Genomic DNA, 20,113 nt, shown 5'->3' on the forward strand with positions numbered 1-20,113 from the left:
CTGTAACATCTTACAATAAAACATTGAAGAAAAAGAATTTGCAAAGGGCATTATGACTTTACAAAGGTCATATATCAATATGCACCACTGAGATGTCTTTCATGAATGCTTTGAACCCTCACCAATTTCTTCAGCTATTTTCTGTCTCTGTGTCTTTTCTTTCACAGAGAAGATTATTCTTCGTTTCTCATCGTCGTCTTCATCATCACTGGCATCGTTTTCATCTTCCCGTACAAGCCGGTTGCCGCCAGGTTCGGTCTCAGGAGGAACATTGTCCCCAAGCTCACGAGCAAGTTGTCTTCTTTTTCTGGCAGCATGGATAAATGCAGCATCTGGAATTTCACCTAGAAATAAAATAAATAATTAAAAGATAGTATTCCTTATTTAAGCTGCTATAAATATGTATAGGTAACAAGTGTATCCCAAATCTACTTCCACTTTAAACAGAATAGGGGTAGGAAAATTGATAAAAGATGACGATACGTTAGACTTACTACTGACAGAATAGGAAACATACCTGGACGTAGCGTGTTCAGAGAGGACAAAGCATTTGAGAAAGCCCCTGCAGGATTTGACTTCTGATCCACATCTGATTCATTGTTGCTATCAACTTCCATCTCTTCTTCTCCTTTGTCACTGTTTGCACCACTCTCTTCTGCCATTGGCTCTTCCTTCACTGACATCATTACTGTGGTAAGTTCTTAAAATAAATATATAAATAAAAAATTAAAGTGTGAGTAATAATAAACGTTTCCACTTCTACAGTGAAAATGTTTATTATTGTGTGCATATCAATGTCTGTACATAAACAGTAAATATATCCAGTGAATATCTTATTACCAAAGCAGTATTTTACAAACAGTAATGCCAACTACAAAACACTAATTATATGCAAACATAGCAATACTGTAACGCCATAATAAATGTTTATAGTAATAAATGGACACTACTCGATTTTTTTTCTCAAAATAAAACATTCCCCGGTTATATCCAATTGTTTATTTATATGTAATGTTATAAAAACACACACACACACATTTATATATATATATATATATATATATATATATATATATATATATATATATATATATATATATATATATATATATATATATATAGCTCTGGGAAAAAATTGAGACCACTGCAAAATTACCAGTTTCTCTGGTTTTACTATTTATAGGTATGTGTTTTGGTAAAATGAACATTTTTGTTTTATTCTATAAACTACTGACAACATTTCTCCCAAATTCCAAATAAAAATATTGTCATTTAGAGCATTTATTTGCAGAAAATGACAACTGGTCAAAATAACAAAAAAGATGCAGTGTTGTCAGACCTCAAATAATGCAAAGAAAATAAGTTCATATTCATTTTTAAACAACACAATACTAATGTTTTAACTTAGGAAGAGTTCAGAAATCAATATTTGGTGGAATAACCCTGATTTTCAAGCACAGCTTTCATGCGTCTTGGCATGCTCTCCACCAGTCTTTCACATTGATGTTGGGTGACTTTATGCCACTCCTGGCGCAAAAATTCAAGCAGCTCAGCTTTGTTTGATGGCTTGTGACCATCCATCTTCCTCTTGATCACATTCCAGAGGTATTCAGTGGGGTTCAGGTCTGGAGATTGGGCTGGCCATGACAGGGTCTTGATCTGGTGGTCCTCCATCCACACCTTGATTGAGCTGGCTGTGTGGCATGGAGCATTGTCCTGCTGGAAAAACCAATCCTCAGAGTTGGGGAACATTGTCAGAGCAGAAGGAAGCAAGTTTTCTTCCAGGACAACCTTGTACTTGGCTTGATTCATGCGCCCTTCACAAAGACAAATCTGCCCGATTCCAGCCTTGCTGAAGCACCCCCAGATGAGTCCAATTTTCAGCTTTGCCCAACACCTGGTCGTCTAATGGTTAGACGGAGACCTGGAGAGGCCTACAAGCCACAGTGTCTCGCACCCACTGTGAAATGTGGTGGAGGATCGGTGATGATCTGGGGGTGCTTCAGCAAGGCTGGAATTGGGCAGCTTTGGCATGAATCAAGCCAAGTACAAGGTTGTCCTGGAAGAAAACTTGCTTCCTTCTGCTCTGACAATGTTCCCCAACTCTGAGGATTGGTTTCTGCAGCAGGACAATGCTCCACGCCACACAGCCAGGTCAATCAAGGTGTGGATGGAGGACCACCAGATCAAGACCCTGTCATGGCCAGCCCAATCTCCAGACCTGAACCCCACTGAATACCTCTGGAATGTGATCAAGAGGAAGATGGATGGTCACAAGCCATCAAACAAAGCCAAGCTGCTTGAATTTTTGCGCCAGGAGTGGCATAAAGTCACCCAACATCAATGTGAAAGACTGGTGGAGAGCATGCCAAGACGCATGAAAGCTGTGCTTGAAAATCAGGGTTATTCCACCAACTATTGATTTCTGAACTCTTCCTAAGTTACAACATTAGTATTGTGTTGTTTAAAAATGAATATGAACTTCTTTTCTTTGCATTATTCAAGGTCTGACAACATTGCATCTTTTTTGTTATTTTGACCAGTTGTCATTTTCTGCAAATAAATGCTCTAAATGACAATATTTTTATTTGGAATTTGGGAGAAATGTTGTCAGTAGTTTATAGAATAAAACAAAAATGTTCATTTTACCCAAACACATACCTATAAATAGTAAAACCAGAGAAACTGATAATTTTGCAGTGGTCTCAATTTTTTCCAGAGCTGTATGTATGTATGTATATTTATGTATTTATTTATTTATTTATTTATTTATTTATATATAATATATATATATATATATATATATATATATATATATATATATATATATATATATATATATGTGTGTGTGTGTGTGTGTGTGTGTGTGTGTGTGTGTGTGTGTATATATATATATATAATACACAGTACCAGTAAAAAGTATGAGTACACCTGCTTGAAACCAGGTTTTTCAGGATTATATATGCTTTTAACTGTTAAACTTGCCTATAAACACTTAATATTTCATTATATGATACGTGTACTTTTATAAGCTGATAATCATAAGTGAACTGCATTCAAAAATTTAAAAAAAATTAAAAAGTTAAAAGTCTGAAATGTGTATAACACAGAGTTAGAACACTGGCCTAAGTACAAACATGTCTTTGTTAGATGTTCTCCGAGTTAACCAGCATGTTACCTAATTAACCTTTTGTCACCAATTATTGTAAAAGGCGAGGGTCCATGATTACTATAAATATATGTAGCATAGGCATAAGGTTGTTATTCCTGAATGTAAGGGAGCAGAAAATGGCAAAATATGCTCAATTAAGCAAAGAAAAAAGACAGTCTGTAATTACTTTAAGAAATGAAGGTCAATCTTTATGACAAATCGCAAGAACTTTGCAAGTGTCTAACTGCTGTGGCCAAGACCAAACGATTTGAAGAAACTGGCACTCATCAGGACCAAACAAGGTCAGGCAGGCCAAGGGTGACCTCAGAATCAGAGAACAAGTTAATTTGATTCACAAGCCTGCAAAACCAGCGATTAACTGCCCCTGAAATACAAGCTCAGCTAAATGCTACTAGAAGTACAGATTTTTTCAACATCAACTGTTCAGAGGAGATTGCGTGAAGCTGGCCTAACTGGAAGAATTGCTGCAAAGAAAACATTGTTAAGAGTGCAGAATAAGAGGAAGAGACTTGCCCGGAACAAAAAAAACAGAAACTGGACGTTTGAGGAGTGGAAGTCGGTCTTATGGACCAATGAGTCAAAATTTGAAATATTTGGGTCCAACAGCCAAGTATTTGTAAGACGCAGAGAGAGTGAGCGCATGAGTTCTGCATGTGTGGTTCCCACTGTCAAGCATGGAAGAGGCAGTGTCATGGTCTGGGGTTGCTTTGCTGATGACAGAGTTGGTGAGCTTTACCAAATCCATGGAAAGCTCAATCAGCATGGCTATCATAGCATACTTCAGAGGAATGCCATTCCATCAGGATTACGGCTAGTTGGGCAGTCCTTCATTCTTCAGCAAGATAATCACCCGAAATACACCTCAAAGTTGTGCAAGAACTATCTGGCGAAGAAGGAAAGTGAAGGACAACTCAATCTAATGACCTGGCCTGCCCAGTCTTCAGACCTCAATCCCATAGAACTTGTATGGGATGAACTGGACAGAAGAGTCAAAGCAAAGCTACCCACAAGTGCCCTACATCTCTGGGAATTGCTGCAGAAGAGCTGGGAAGACACGTCGGGCGATTTCCTGCTGAAACTTGTTAACCGAATGCCTCGTGTTTGTGAGGCTGTTATTAAGGCAAAGGGTGGCTATTTTGAGGAATCCAAGATTTAGAGACAGTTTTCAATTTTCTTGAACATTGCTTTGATACTCCTTATGTTTTGTATATTGTAACGTGTTTTCATTTTCAAGTATTTACAGAAACGTATACGACGTAAAACATTGTCCATTATGAAAAAAACCTTGTTTCCAACAAGTGTACTCAAACTTTTGACTGGTACTGTGTGTGTGTGTGTGTGTGTGTGTATATATATATACACACACACACATATACACAGTGCCTATAGAAAGTATACACCCCCTTGAACTTTTCTCACATTTTGTTGTGTTACAACATGGAATCAAAACTGATTTAATTAGGCGATTTTGCCACTGATCAACACAAAAAAAAGTCCATAATGTCAAAGTGAAAAATAAAATCTACAAACTGTTCTAAATTAATTACAAATACAAAACAGAAAATAATTGATTGCATAAGTATTCACCCCCTATATATATATATATATATATATATATATATATATATATATATATATATATATATATATATATATATATATATATATATTATATATATATCAATTATTTATGTATGAAAAATACACAATTAATGCAAATCAAATACATCAGATCAGTGTTTTTCTGTTTTTTTTTTGTTTATCTCTAAACAGGTTCCTGTGATGTTTAGTTTCTGTGTGCTGCTGTCTCACTCTTTATGGTCTCCGCTCTTTAAAAATGAAAAGGCCTAGCTCAGTGAAAAAAAAAAAATTAAAAAAAAAAAAAAAAAAAACACAACTTTAGGGAGTGAAATGTTACCCATTCCATAACAGACACAGACAGACAAAGGTATGAGCCCATATGGTTATTATACCATATTTCAAAAGAACAGTAAGGACAAGCATTTAGTAAACTTTAAATCACCTAATAAAAAAAAAAAAAGGAAAATACACAATTTCTAGTAATTGAAATAAAATTTATTTAAAAAAAAAAAAAAGTGAAATTTGGGCCCATTTTGTCTTGCATGTTCCGTTGGCTCAGACAGATTGGACACATCATGCTTGGCTACAGCTTTTTTTCAGATCAGTCCAAAGCATTTCTGTTGGATTGAGATCCAGTGATGTAGGAATTCCAGAGTTGACTTGGTTGTATGCTTTGGGTCATTGTAAGATAAATTGAAAGATACATTGTCTGCCAATCAACCTACGAGCAGATGGCATTATTGTACTTTGTAGAATGTTTTGATACATAGCTTGCTTAACTAATTAATTAATGTCTGACATATGATTGTCTCCAGTCCCTAAACTGCTAAAACACTCCCATATTTTTCTTCATGATGAAAGGATCTCCCTTTGTTCCGCCAAACATACTGTGGTCCATTTTTTGGGGGAAAAGTTCTGTAGTCTCACTGGACTAGAGAATGTTGTTGAAGAAAGCTTCAGATTCCTGTTCATATTTCTTGGCACATTTTAGATGGTTTTGTGAATTTTCTTTAAAAGAGGATTGCAGTGAAGTCTACGTTATCACGATTTTCCTATGTGCTGTACACATCAATTTCAAGTATTTCAGTTGAATTTCTTCTGTGGTAGTTTATTACTGCTGTGGTGGATTTTGGTATTCCACATTTCTTTGATATTGTTCTGTGGCCATTTCCTTTGTTGCAATTTGCTACAAGTGCTTTTCTTAAACATAATCTTTTGTCTTGAACATAATCTGTTGTGTTGCCAAAACCACCTCCTTCAACAGATGTGGGAATTAATTTCCTCTTTTTATGGCTATTGACTTTATAATGCAGCTTAGTTACTGTGTAATGATTTTCAATTGACAGGACATATTGTGGTCGCTGGAGGAGGTAATATGTCCTGTATGAAGCATTGCAAGGTCCCAAGAAAGTCACAGAATAACATGTTTTTATTCATGTATCTCTAAGCAGAACACATAATAAAAAATACTTAACTTAAAGAAAGTGTTGAAAAAAAAAAAAAGCGAAAAGTTTGTATGGTTTCTGAAGTACTTTATAATGTTCCTCAGAGTGTTCTGAAAAAAAAAAAAAAGACACATTTCCAAGATGCTACGGTAAAAACAGATTTGTGAATTTTATATGCTTGGTCCTGAAAGTGATATGCCGTGTAGTAATTTTTATATAGATTGTATATATTATATATTTGTTTTGTTGTGATTGCGGAATGTAATAAACTAGAACCAAAACGCAGAGTCGTCCCGTCCCCCCCCTTCATTTTACAATGCAATTTCCACATTTATTTTATTTGAAGTGTTTAAAGTTAAATTTCATAATTTGTTTGCTTGTTCAGATACAAAAAGGCACAAGTAAACCTCATGTTATTACTTTATGATCACCACTTTCTATCACCACTGTTTACTGTGAAGAAACGGCAATGGCAAGGAATGGGGGGAAAAAAATGTAATCCGGTGCCAACTTTATGTACTATTTATTTTGGGGAATAAACAAAACAACTTTTAACTTGAACTGCTATTTGGGATCCTTTGTTTTGTAGTTAATTCACTGGGGTAAAGTAAATCCTACACAACTTCTTATTTACTCCTGCAATATTTTTAACGTGTTACATATGGCAACATCTTGCTGTAAAATAAAGGCGTGCAACACAGGGGCCACGTGCTGTCTCTGCCTGTGTTCTGAGCAATAAAATTGCTTTTATTATGTTTTGAAAACTAACGAATATTTAAATTAAGAGTGAATATCAGAACATGAAAATCCTGTGTTCGTTCCAGCACTAATATATACTTTAAAATAATACAACTTGTCAGTACATTTCAGTGAAAAAAACTATGATGTTAGGGCCAATGCACACTGGACATGAATTGAGAGAAAGAAATAAAATACAGTAATCTGTCACATATCTGACTGCGGTGGGACCTGAGTAAGGGCAGACATGTAAAAGGCGGATAAATGAATCCTGTTTTCAATACCATTACACACAGCTGCAACAATTTCACACATTGTTTTGAGATTCAGCTTTTACTAGGAAGCTCCCCTAAATCCCTTGTTTAGAAAGATACAGGGTATTAATGCTTGTGACAGGGTAGCCGTCTGCTGTGTGGGTGCGTGCATTCGCTGCTGAGTAACAGGCAGGAGATCGAGAAGGAGGTTGAAGTTGATACACATCCAGACGAACAGGATTTATTTACATAAACACACTGTACAACTCACGTGACACTACCAGCAAATGCAGCGCACAGAGCACATACAACACAGTGTACGAAAACTTTGGTAGGATCTACAATCTCTGTTCAATAATAGACTAACACTGCTGAAGAGATTAATCATGGGAGATAAACTGTTAGGTCGGATATGCAACGGATTACTATATTCATTTAAATGAACTAATGCAAACCACAAGCGAAGCGAACAGCGCCAAATCTTAATTCTGTATAGGAGGTGTGCACTGGCCCTTAAGGGTTTATTACACACACCATTCTCACGCATGACCTACTTGAACATGTAGGGTTATTGTTGTGCATTTCAATGAACAACCAACCAAATCTAATCGAAACATTGTGTTACCTCAATTTATTTATTTTTTGAGCAGGGGTTCAAAAATTTAGAGAGAGCAGCGTTTATACGAGGGCGGCGTCTATTAGAAAGCTGATATGAGTGAGGCGTTAGAGGGCTGCGTTAATTCAAAGTAATATGGTATACATACAAAATCAGCATGTCAAATAATTGTTTTTATTACCATGTTCAAAATGAAACCATATGTGAATATTCTTCAATAATAAGAACTTCTGAGTAGCCTACAGAGCACACCCCCTTTAAAAATAAAAACAAACCAAAAGAAAAGACAAGAGAGTTGAAAAGTCCAATCACAAAGGCTGGAACAGTGTAAAAGAAGCACGGAATCACAAAGACAAGAAAAAGGCTACAAAACAGATAAACCTCTCGTTTTAGTTAAAGTTTGCAGCAAATAAAAAAAAATTGTGTTCAACAGCAGTCTGAAGTATTTTGTTTAGTTTTAGAGAAAGTGAGTATTTATTTTCAGACTACTTTTTTTACATGCTACACTGTATGAAATTTTATTTCTTGAAACATGTATTATTTGAATTTTTTTTAAAGATTCAAGCCCACTTTGTTAAAAAAAAAAAAAAAAAAAAAAACAACAACAACAACTAACACGCTGTTTACGTGAAGATCACAACTGAGAGTTTACAGTACCGATCTGTGTTGATTTACATGCTTGCTCAGCTACAAAATACAAATCTCATTCACTGACCTACATAGCTATATGTAAATGCAGTGTGCTACACAAGCAAACAATTTACAGATACTCGCATATCTATATTTCAGTGCATGACATACTGCATTTAAAAAGGAAATAAAGGAAGCACCTAAACAAATGTGTTTTTACATCCATTTCCAAGATTTCACCAACTTTTGTTCAAATTCACGATTTTCACGTTTTCCATGACCTCTGTGACAAAACCATATCCTCAGTGATCACCATGCATTGAAACCATGTGATTGCTATTCACTTGGTTATTTAGTTAGCGTGACTAGGTTATATAATGCAACATTTACGGCTTACCATCTCCTGCAGTACTTGGATCCTGCTTTGAGCCGCCTGCTTTTTCCAGGTCTTCCTTGTATTCTTTCTTTAGTTGCTTCACTATCTTTTTATTGTAGTTTGATTTCTTCACCTTGAAAACCTCAATATCATCTAAAAATAGAACCAGAAAGAAAAAGGGTAAACAAACAAGCACACTTCATGCAGTGGATTATCCGGTAAACCGGGAGAGTAAAGCTTACTGTTACCAAAACAGACTTGAAGATTATGTCATGCCAACCCATATAATAATGAAATTATTTGAGAAGAACAAAAAACAGTGTTTCAATTGTATTATTATATAATATTTGAACACGGACTGGAGATTTCCTTTAACCTGATTGGTCAAAATGAGGTCTCTATCTCTGGTAAAGAACCTTGAATGTTATCGTTCAAAAGCATGTTCCAAGTTTTGTTCCAAAGCAATCCACCAGAAAACATGTAAATATCTTTCAGTAACTTTATTTTAGCATATTGCAAGAACACAGGCACTGTGTTCTCTTCTAAAGCCAGGAGGCTTTGAATACATTTTATAAACATGTTACTGAAAAGAGCAGAGTCATCATTAACAACTGTAAAATTACTAAAACTTTCTTTCGCTATTCAATTTTAGACCCAGGGGCATCATTTGACAAAGTCTGAGGGGGTGGGGACAAAGTTGTGCATTTAACAGTCTGTGTCCCAAATAGCATCATGAGAAAAAACAGGCAGTAATTGGACCAGTTTACAATGAGGTAGCGTGCTGTCAAAATACGCAATGCAAGTATTTTAAAGCATGGCACTGGTTTACAACAAACTCTAAAATGTCCTTCCACCAAGTCATTTTATGGTATAGTATCCATGGCTAGCTAGTGGATGGAAAAATCCACCGGCCACGCAGACATTTTGCCGGCCAACATCGTTCTAGGGGGCAACGACGACAAAAGAAACTGCAAAAACAAGCAACATTTATGAGCAGTCCTCTCAACAGGGTCTGAAACAACCTGTCTCATGAGTGAAGATATAGCTTCTGAGATGTGTTGGGCATCTGCCCTCTCCACAGACTGCATGCCCACAAATTGCACAGTCACCAGCTCTCTCTGGCAGAATCGTACATATACTAGCTCCTCTTCTATGGCAGCTCTATCGGTTGAACCATTCGACATCACTGACCGGAGCTTTGCACCTTTTATTTTCTCTTACAGCTGTCTTCTTTCTACCTCAGCAATGTAGTGCATACATACTCTTGCTTGTTTCTAGATTTAGCCCGGTTTGTTCATCAACCCTATATTATTAAAAATAATTCCCCCCCAAAAAATGCTTTTTTCTATTGTCACACTTTCTGACTGAGAATCTGCTAAACACTAACTTGTTTGTTCAAGATACAATTGATTCCAGTGAATAGTAAATTCACCAAAATTCATCTTAAATACCAGATAAGACCTTACTTTATTTAACATGATGCATTATAGTTTACTAGCAATCATTTCAGCACGGGAGTGCAGGATTCTCGCATTTTCCAGGTTGCTCCCGCATATCTGCAACTTTCAGTGCGGGAAAGTTCCGCAGAGATATTTTAAAACATGAAGCTACTGTATTTTTCACCCAATTTAGAATGCTTAAAATGCTCCAACAATCTATAAGGAAGTGGGTGTCAGTGACGAAAGCATCCGAGTAGTTCTGGTTAAAATAAATAATAAAAAATTAGTGCTGGATATTTTAAGTACCGCAAGACTTTATTCTCTCGTACGTGATTCTCGGTGGCTATCTTTAAGGATTACAAAAACTCAGTACACTGCAATAAGTAAAGTTTTGAAAAAAAAGAAAATTAAGTCTATCTAGGTGTTGTTTTAAAAATGATGACTTTCGCTTTAACTCTTAAAACTCAGCCCCATTCATTTTTGGGCACCGGGGCACCGAAGGTTATGTACATATTGTAAAAGCCTGGCTTCTTTAAAAGTACAGACTCAGGGCTTTCCAAAGACATATTCAGTGTGTGTATGCGGTACTCCTAACGGAACTACAATCACCTGAAGTTAAGCCTCTTGTCATGTGACAGAGTTCACAGCTTAGGTTTCATTTTGAGCCTATTGCTCCGTAGCAGCTAGACTAAAAGGGCGGTATCGCTAGATAGCTTAGAAGCTCAGCTCCGCCACCCCACCCCCCCACCATATGTTCACTTCATATTGAGGTTCAATGGTGCAGTGTTTTTTTTTTGTTGTTTTGTTTTTTTTAGCCATATATGATTACACCATGTATGTAGCAGTGACCAAACATGATTACTTTGGGGGGGGGGGACTTTAACATATATTCTCCTCTCTACCACATATACTATGCCTTTTGCAACTTACATAATATGAAAGGAAATGTTGTGGCCTTTCATCTGATGTGTTACATGCATGCAAAACAAACTATCCAGCAGTTAAACATACATAAATGAAAACAGTGTAAAGAGTTTAAAAAAAAACACCACACGGGCAAATACGGGTAGTGGGCACTTGAAAGGGAGGTGGCAGACACTGATGAAATGGACTGAAGTGCATTACTTCGTTCCCAAAATTGCCAAACACAAACTCTTGTCAACAACAACATGAGGTGTTCAGGAATCAGTGGCTGCCTGTGAGACAGAAGGGGAAGGTGACAGACTCACAAGAAAAAAAAAGCAGCACTGCCTTTTACAACAAGCCCAAAACAAGTGCAACCCATGTTAGAGTGGGCGTTTATGCAAATTACAACCTACCACTCAAAAACAAGCCCAATTCCGCTTATTATAAGTGGACTTGGCAACAGTGAAGGTTACCTCAACCGACAGTTTTTGGACAGCAGTGATCTGAGGAGGCTCATGCTGTCAGAGATTCTCTCTGTTCTTTTAAGTTGTGTTGGATTTATTATCGTGTAAAATATTAATGATGCAAACAAATAAAACACAATCAATACGTTCATTTGCAGTTTTATTTGGTCAGAGGGATCAACAACTTGTTGGATGCTGTTGCGCTGTTTTGGGCGATTGAGCTGGCTCATGTCTTCCAGTTCACCAACTATATTTATTAACGTGGAGGGCAGACACGTGTTGTCTTTGGACATAGCTGGGATTTAAAAAAAAAAAAAAAAAAAGGACGGGAATTAATTCAGTTACATTTAAGCAGCTCACTTGCACTTCGTGTTTAACTTTAGCGTAGTTTTTGGGCAATTCCACGATAGTGACCTTGACCATGAATTTTCTTTTGCCTATAACAAATACATTTCTCTCAATTTTTTTCTAAAACGTGTATATTTTTGCATGTTGTATCATTTTTGTTCAGTTTATGCTTTTTCTTTACTTGATAGCCATTTAAAGTTACTGTTGAAAAATAAAAAAGCAACATTTTCAGAAGTCTGACTTTCATACATTTTCAGGTTTCAATTGTTGGATAAATATTTTATTTATACATTTGTAAATATGCCCCGTTTAAACTCAATGGATATGTAATGCCAAGTCAATAATATTACATTTTCTTGAAAGAAAGAAAAATATTTTACAGCAATTCAAACTAATGGTGTTTATAAAGAAAACAAATGTCACATCCATAACATTTTCTTAGTAAAGTTTTTATAAAAGTTTCTCTGCAAAGCTAACTTTTTAAAACTTTGACCCTGTTCTTAACACATTGTCATGCCATTATATTAACACAAGATGTCATTTTAATGGGTTTTAAAGTGTTTTTCTTTCATCTGGAGAACTTAAAATTGTGTCAACACTCGTGCAACAGCTCTTCATAAATTAAAGGTTTGTGGCAACGTGTTAAAAAAAAGAAAAAAAACACATATAACAAGCAAGGTATATTTATTTTAAGACTGCCCAAATATATACTTTTAAACTGAAAGAACACACCATCTTAAACTTCTTTAAATTAAAAGCACCCGATTTCACTATTCAGTTTGCACCGCATATAACAATTTTTGTTTTTAGCAATAATAAAAGAATTTGTAGGCTAAAACCTTGCATGTTTTTATTTTTTGGCTACGTTTTCAACTACTTACAGCTTGTCTTCTATGTTTTGGAACGCAACCTACTTCTTCAATGAGGGGAGTAAATAGGCGTGTTTGTAATCCGATTGGTCGCCAATAATAATAGAAAAGTTCCTGCTGTAGTTTTTATGTCTTTCACTGACATGTTCTGGTTGCAAGGAGCGTATATCAGGCTTATGTCTTTGTATGTGATTACATCCCACACTACATATTTTTTTAATTATACATACATACATATATATATATATATATATATATATACACACACACACATATATATATATATATATATATATATATATATATGTGTGTGTGTGTGTGTGTGTGTGTGTGTGTGTGTATGTATATATATATATATATATATATATATATATATATATATATGTGTGTGTGTGTGTATATATATATATATATATATATATATATATATATATATATATATATATAATATATATATATATATACATACATATATATACACATACACACACACACACACACACTACCGGTCAAAAGTTTTATAACACCCTCATTTTTCCATTTTGTATTGAAATTTAAGCAGTTCCCGTCCAGTGAATAACCTGAAATGGTACAGAGGTAAGCAGTAAACTGCCAGAGGTTAAAAAAAAAAAAAGTTTAGGTTACCAAAAAATGAAAAATTATGTACATTTCAGAGTTATACAAAAAGGCCTTTTTCAGGGAACAAGTAATGGGTTAACAACTTACAGCTGTTCTGCAGCAATGAAAGTAAATTAAGCCTTGAAAGTTGATGCTAACAATTCTTACAGGTGTCCCAACTTTTGTTAATTACTTACAAACCCTGTGTCTGTATAAAAGCATGTTGGAACAGACTGTGTTACTACACCCTCTTAAGCATTATTTGGACAGTATTGCACTGCAGGAAGTGGTATATTGCTATCATAATGGCGAGAAACAATTAACAAGGCAATTAACAAAGGAAGACAGACAGACCATTATAACCCTAAAAAGTGTAGGTCTTTCCTTTAGAGAAATTGCAACGAAAGCCAAGGTGTCAGCGAGTACAGTTTCCTACACCATCAAAAGGCACTTGGAAACTGGAGGAAACTCTGACAGGAAGAGGTCTGGCAGACCCAAAGCCACAACAGAATCAGAAGACAAGTTTCTGAGAGTCAACAGCTTACGTGATAGGCGGCTCACAGGACAACAGCTTCAAGCACAGCTTAACACTGGTCGAAGTAAGCAAGTCTCAGTTTCAACTGTGAAGAGAAGACTTCGAGCTGCAGGTTTGACAGGTCGAGTGGCAGTAAGAAAGCCATTGCTAAGATGGCAAAATATGAAAAAGAGGCTTGCCTGGGCCATGAAGCACCGCCAATGGACTACTGAAGACTGGAAGAAGGTCTTATGGACCGATGAATCAAAATTTGAAATCTTCGGCTCATCACACAGGGTTTTTGTACGCCGTCGAGTAGGCGAAAGGATGTCAAACATGGAGGAGGAAGAGTTAAGAGTTAAGAACTACCTTAGAAGAAAAGAACAAGACGGTAGGCTTCAAATCATGGAATGGCCAGCACAGTCTCCAGACTTAAACCCCATCGAGCTGGTTTGGGATGAACTGGACAGAAGGGTGAAAGCAAAGCAACCTACAAGTGCAACACATTTGTGGGAACTTCTGCAACAGTGTTGGGAAGAACTTTCTGAACAATATTTGATTTCCATTGTAGAAAGAATGCCACGAGTGTGTTCTGCTGTTATATCTGCAAAAGGTGGCTACTTTGAGTCAAAAATTAGATTAAATTTTGTTAAACAAAACGATTCCATGATTTCTTTTTTATCTCCAATTGTTTATGTGTTCTATGCTTTAATTTCAGAGTACATTGAGACATTAAACTGCATAAATATCAATAAAAACTGAGGTGTTCTAAAACTTTTGACCGGTAGTGACTGTGTGTGTGAATGTGTGTATATATTGTGTATGTGTATGTGTGTGTATATATATATATATATATATACACACACACATATACATACATATACACACACACACAGGCTTGCAAAAGTATTCACACCCCTGACCAATTCTCTCATATTACCAAATTACAAATGGTACATTGAAAATTTGTCTGTTTGATATTTTATTTTTAAACATTGAAAAAACTGAATAAATTATTGTAAGGTGACACTGGTTTTATGTTGGAAAATATTTAAGAAAAATAAAAAACTGAAATGTCTTGCTTGCATAAGTATTCAACCCCTGTGCTGTGGAAGCTCCCAGTTTGCACTGATGAAAGAAATTGCCCTAACGAGGACACAATTACCTTACCATTGGCCTCCACCTGTGAACCATTGAAGTTGCTGTCACATTTTCTGGCTAAAAACCCCACTGTTGAAGGATCATTGGTAAGGCTGTGAATCTGAAGACCAAACAGCATTCTACAGAAGTTAGAGATAAAGTAATACAAATGCATAGATTAGGGAAAGGGTACAAAATAATATCCAAGTGTTTGGATATCCCAGTGAGCACAGTTGGATCAATAATCAGGAAGTGGAAGCTGCATCACACCACCCAGGCACTGCCAAGAAAAGGCTGTCCCTCAAAACTCAGCGCTCAAACAAGGAGACTTGTGAGAGAAGCCACAGGCCCACAATCACTTTGAAGGAGCTACAGAGTTCTGTGGCTTGGAGTGAAGTAATGGTGCACCAGTCAACCATATCAAGAGCTATGCATAACACTGGCCTGCTGTCATTAACAGAGCAGTTCTCAAAAGAGAATTAAGTGAACTCCTCACAATCTTTACTCTTCAACTGATTAAAGGCCTGTTTTGAAGTTATTGAAATTAACTTGTTTATTTATTTACCCATAATAACTAAAATGTCATGATAGATTTAATTAGTTACAAATTTGAAAATACACTGAGCATCAAAAGAAACTTTATTACAACACATTTATTTAAATGTGTTGGAAGCTATAAAGCCAACAGAAATAACAAGCAGTATTAGTTCAAATGTTTCTGTTTTAAAAGTTTGTATTTATTTCCACTGATACCTCGTCAATTTTTGAAACCTTAATTGTTACTTAAATGGAATGTTACTATTAATCCTGTAATTGCTATTTGTTGAGGATACAGTAACTGTTGTCAAGAGGGTTTTGTTTCAGTTTATTAAAAAAATATTTCCCTTATTGTACATTTTATTTTGGTTATGATATATTTTCTGGTCAAATAATTTATTCTGAGTAGTGGCACATCTCATTTGAAATATTTAAAAAGATTAATACAATTCTGTAATAAATGCACTTTAATCAGAATTCATATCTTGATATCAGTTTGTCTGGGCTTCCAGTGACGAATGTCAATTTAAAGTGGTTTTTTTTTTAAAAAGATTTAAATACATTTCTTGAATAAAACTGAGACCGCGTCACATCCATAACGCTGCACTGCAAGCTATGCTATTAAAATATTAAACCTGATGTATAACTTAAAATTTTTGGGAGCTGCCAAGTTGTTCTTACAAAATTATGTTTAATGTCTTGATTGTAAGTTCCACACAACAGAGACTTTCGAGAACACGTGAAGTGACCCAGCAATGCTTGTCCATTTCTGTCACATCAATAACGCAAGTTTCTTTGAATGATAAAAATGAATGGTGAAACTTTGAACCTTGAAACAAGACACAGTTCAAAAAGCACATTATCTAAAATAGTGTATCATATTTTGTTAATTATTTAAATGAGGCCTTGTAATAGGTAACATAGTTGAATTGTGTGTGGAAATATCACGTCCATAATGCTGGAATTTCCCTTTTACAGCAAGGGTATTCTCAAACAGCTGCTTTAATACTATAACAAGGGCAAAACGCAGTTCATGATAAGTGGTTTTATACAGTACTGTAAACACACGAGATATACAACATGACAGTCAAGACACAGCAAAAACAGTTATAAAAAAAGACGCCCACATTATAAGTAAAGGTGAACTACATCACAGCTAACCATAAAATCACCCTTCAGCCACTACTTTCTGCCGTCTTGGAATCCACAGTAACAACTGACCTGCTCCCTTGCAATATTTATAGTTAAGGATAAACACGCTCATTAACATTTACACGTGAAATGAGTGTTTCCATGTGAAACTGGGCGTGGATTTTCCCATGTATTTTGTCATTTACACGAGTAAATAAAATTTACCCCATCCTTCTCTTTGGAAATTTTTTTTGGCCGCAAACCTGACTTACCCAAGTAATTCTCCCAAACGTGCAGGCGCATCGCCATTTCACGTGTAAATTAACCAGCATGGAAACCCCATGAATAAAATATTTTAAATACACTGATTACATTTATCAATTTTCTAATTTTCTCCAAAACTCAGCATGCATTTCCAATGCATGGCAGCTCACTACCAGCTTTGCCTTGGACAATTATATGACACTGGAAAATGGAAGGAATAAGCTAGTTACAATGAAATAGGACATGACTTTTTTTTTTTTATATAAAACGAAGGAACCTCAACAACAGATGCTTATTCAGAGAGCTCACTTTTCTAATCTTGCCATAATCTAAACTGAGAACCCAGGAGAATGAGAAATTAAAAAAAAAAATAAGCAAATAATACTCCTTGTATTAATTGATGAATGGACTAACTAACTTATTTCTTCTTTCAAATATTTGATTGCAACAAGCAATATCAGAAATGGTTACACAAGCTCACATCTGTTTTTATTTCAGATTTCAAATCAGAAAATCCAAAAAAAAAAACCACACACTTAACTTAGTGGTGGTTTTTTTTTTTTTTTTTTTTTTTTACTGCTCAAAATAGTCAATTTCACGTTTTACTTTTTGTTTCAACCACTGGATAGACTATACAAGGACCCAGGCTCAGAATTCAGCATACTACCAAAGCTGGATGTAATTGGTATGCCACGGGAATGGCAAATTCCATATCATGTGAAAGCAAATTTCACATACAGCAGACTGCAGTAAGTGGAATACTAAATTTAAGGTCTAATACCATAAATCCTGATTTATAATAATAATAATAATAATAATAATAATAATAATAATAATAATAATAATAACTGCACACATTTGTTGGGTTTCTGAATTAGTCTGACTGTCAGCCTGTGGAAGCAAGATATAAGATGTCTCAAAGGATGAATGAGACTCCAATTCTGCTTATGCCTGGCATGATCTGATACTATTATGAGTGCACTGCATCCACTTGTATGAAAAAAGAGTGACCAGAATGTTTTTGGCTACATTTTTCACTCCTACCTTTAAGACATCATCCCACATGACTGGCTATGTTCTCTTGTTATTGTGCCTACAGCTATGCCCTGGACAACCTGACATTTGCACTTTTGTTGGTGCCAGGCAGCTCCAGCGGATCAATAATCATCTGTGTGTAAAATACTACTGTACCTTGCAGCTCCTTCTGACTTGCATTGTGCGCATAATATTTTTTGGCAGCAAGTACTGGCCAATACATACAAAACAGCAGCCCTTATTACCTTAGGCCAACATTACAATAAAAGAGAAAAAACATGGTCTTGTTGGTCGAAACACTGCGACAACCTAAAACTGCACCACACACTGTAGGCATATACCGGTAACGACATACAGTATTTTGTAACTATCGCCTTCTAAAGTAACTAACCGTGGATATGAGGTGCACTTACTACTCGTTAAAAACTCACACATTTTCAAGATGTACTACTACTTTCTGACCTTACACTGGTATTTGTTTTAGTGGCGGCTTATTAAAAAAAAAAAAAAAAAAAAAAAACTTAAAAAAAAAAAAAACCCTTACTAATTAGAAAGACTTTACTGCTGTATCTAGCGGAGTCTATTTTAAATGTACCCACTCACACATGCATTAAAAGAGACTGATTGCAGCCTACCTTCTTCGTCGTGAAAGCTAAGCAAACTCGCTTTTGGCACATCTTTGTTTTCTTTGCTTTTCTTCTTTTCCTTCAAGTTGATCCTCGTTGTATTAGTCTGCAATCCATTTCCATGGTTCATATCGGTGCTGACGTTAAAATGTGCCACAATCTCCGGGTTGCTGATTACAGCACATCGGACTGGAGGCTCATCGTCGGCCCCGCATGGCTGCAGTTGTTCTTGCAGCAACTGAGGCTGCGGCGGCGGCGACTGTTTTTCCTCTTCATTTTCCTCCTCGTCGGACTCATTTCTACGCCTGAAGTTTACCCTCTTCGCTTTTTTAAACATTGCTCAAGTTCAGTAATTAATACAATGTTGGTACAAAGTCAAAACCGCTTATATTTAGCTATATGTACAACACAGAGAAAACCTTCAGCCATATAAGAGGGACCAAAATACCAGGATGAAGCAGAGGCTTTTGGGACTTGTAGTTGATATGATACCTGCAGATCCAAGTATGTATGGCCTCAGACCCAGGCTAAGAGGGACCTCCCTCTAAGCCTTCCCTCTGTGACGTTCCCGGATGTATGCCTTGTCTGGGACGTTGAGCTTCCATGAAAACAAATTGAAAGTCGTATTAGCCACATATTAGTTTTTAAGGGGAAATTAAGAAACGTTTGGTCATATCAGTAAACCTAGCTAGCTAACGTTAACAGTCCTTGACTACAAATTGAGTCATTACTAACGTTAGCTTATTACAGCTAGCGTTAACTAAAGCATACGTTACTCTAACGTACGGCGCTTAAAATAAGGGACAACATTATGACAACAAAATAAAAGTAAAAACGTAATTTATTTATTTATTTATATTTTATTTTAATGTGGATACCGCTGCTGCCTCACAGCGCCAGGGTCTTGGGTTCGAATCCGGCCTAGGGGGTCTGTCTGTGTGGAGTTTGCATGTTTTCCCCGTGTTCACGTGGGTTTATTCTGGGTTTCTTCCCACAGTCCAAAGACATGCTGTTCAGGTTGACTGTCAACTCTAAATTGCCCTGTGAGTGTGTGGTGCCTGCGATGGACTGGCGTCATGTCCAGGGTGTAGTCCTGCCTCACCCCCAGAGTCTGCCGGGTTAGGCTCCTGCTCACCTCGACTGTGTAAAGCAGGTCTTCTCAAACTCTATCCTGGGGACCGCCATGGCTGTTGGTTTTCGTTCCAACACAACTCTCAATTACTTAACTATACCCTTAATTGAACTGATATTGCTTAATTAAACCTTTTTCCTTGTTTTCAGCTCATGAACAAATGCATATTTCAAGTTAGCTATAACATTCGATAAGTAACTTGAGCTCTGCAACTGTTTAAGAGCTGAAAACAAGTAAAAAGGTCTAATTAAGCAAATCACCAGTTCAATTAAGCGTCT

General features: G+C 36.1%; 1 protein-coding gene across 2 annotated transcripts in view; it reads right to left on the reverse strand.

Moving 5' to 3' along the window:
- The window catches only part of LOC121327967 (PAX3- and PAX7-binding protein 1-like), a 37,604-nt gene extending 18,439 nt beyond the window's left edge, over positions 1–19,165 (reverse strand). For both annotated transcript variants that reach the window (XM_041272357.1, XM_041272356.1), the window contains exons 1-4: positions 18,713–19,165; positions 8,834–8,965; positions 518–700; positions 123–344 (exon numbers count right to left, since the gene is read on the reverse strand). In XM_041272357.1, coding sequence (XP_041128291.1) covers positions 123–344; positions 518–700; positions 8,834–8,965; positions 18,713–19,040 — 865 coding nt within the window. In that variant the 5' untranslated portion in view covers positions 19,041–19,165. The remainder of the gene's footprint in view (positions 1–122; positions 345–517; positions 701–8,833; positions 8,966–18,712) is intronic.
- Positions 19,166–20,113: the final 948 nt, after the last annotated feature.

The sequence above is a fragment of the Polyodon spathula genome, chromosome 15, assembly GCF_017654505.1.
Source record: "Polyodon spathula isolate WHYD16114869_AA chromosome 15, ASM1765450v1, whole genome shotgun sequence".
NCBI classification, from domain to species: Eukaryota; Metazoa; Chordata; class Actinopteri; order Acipenseriformes; family Polyodontidae; genus Polyodon; species Polyodon spathula.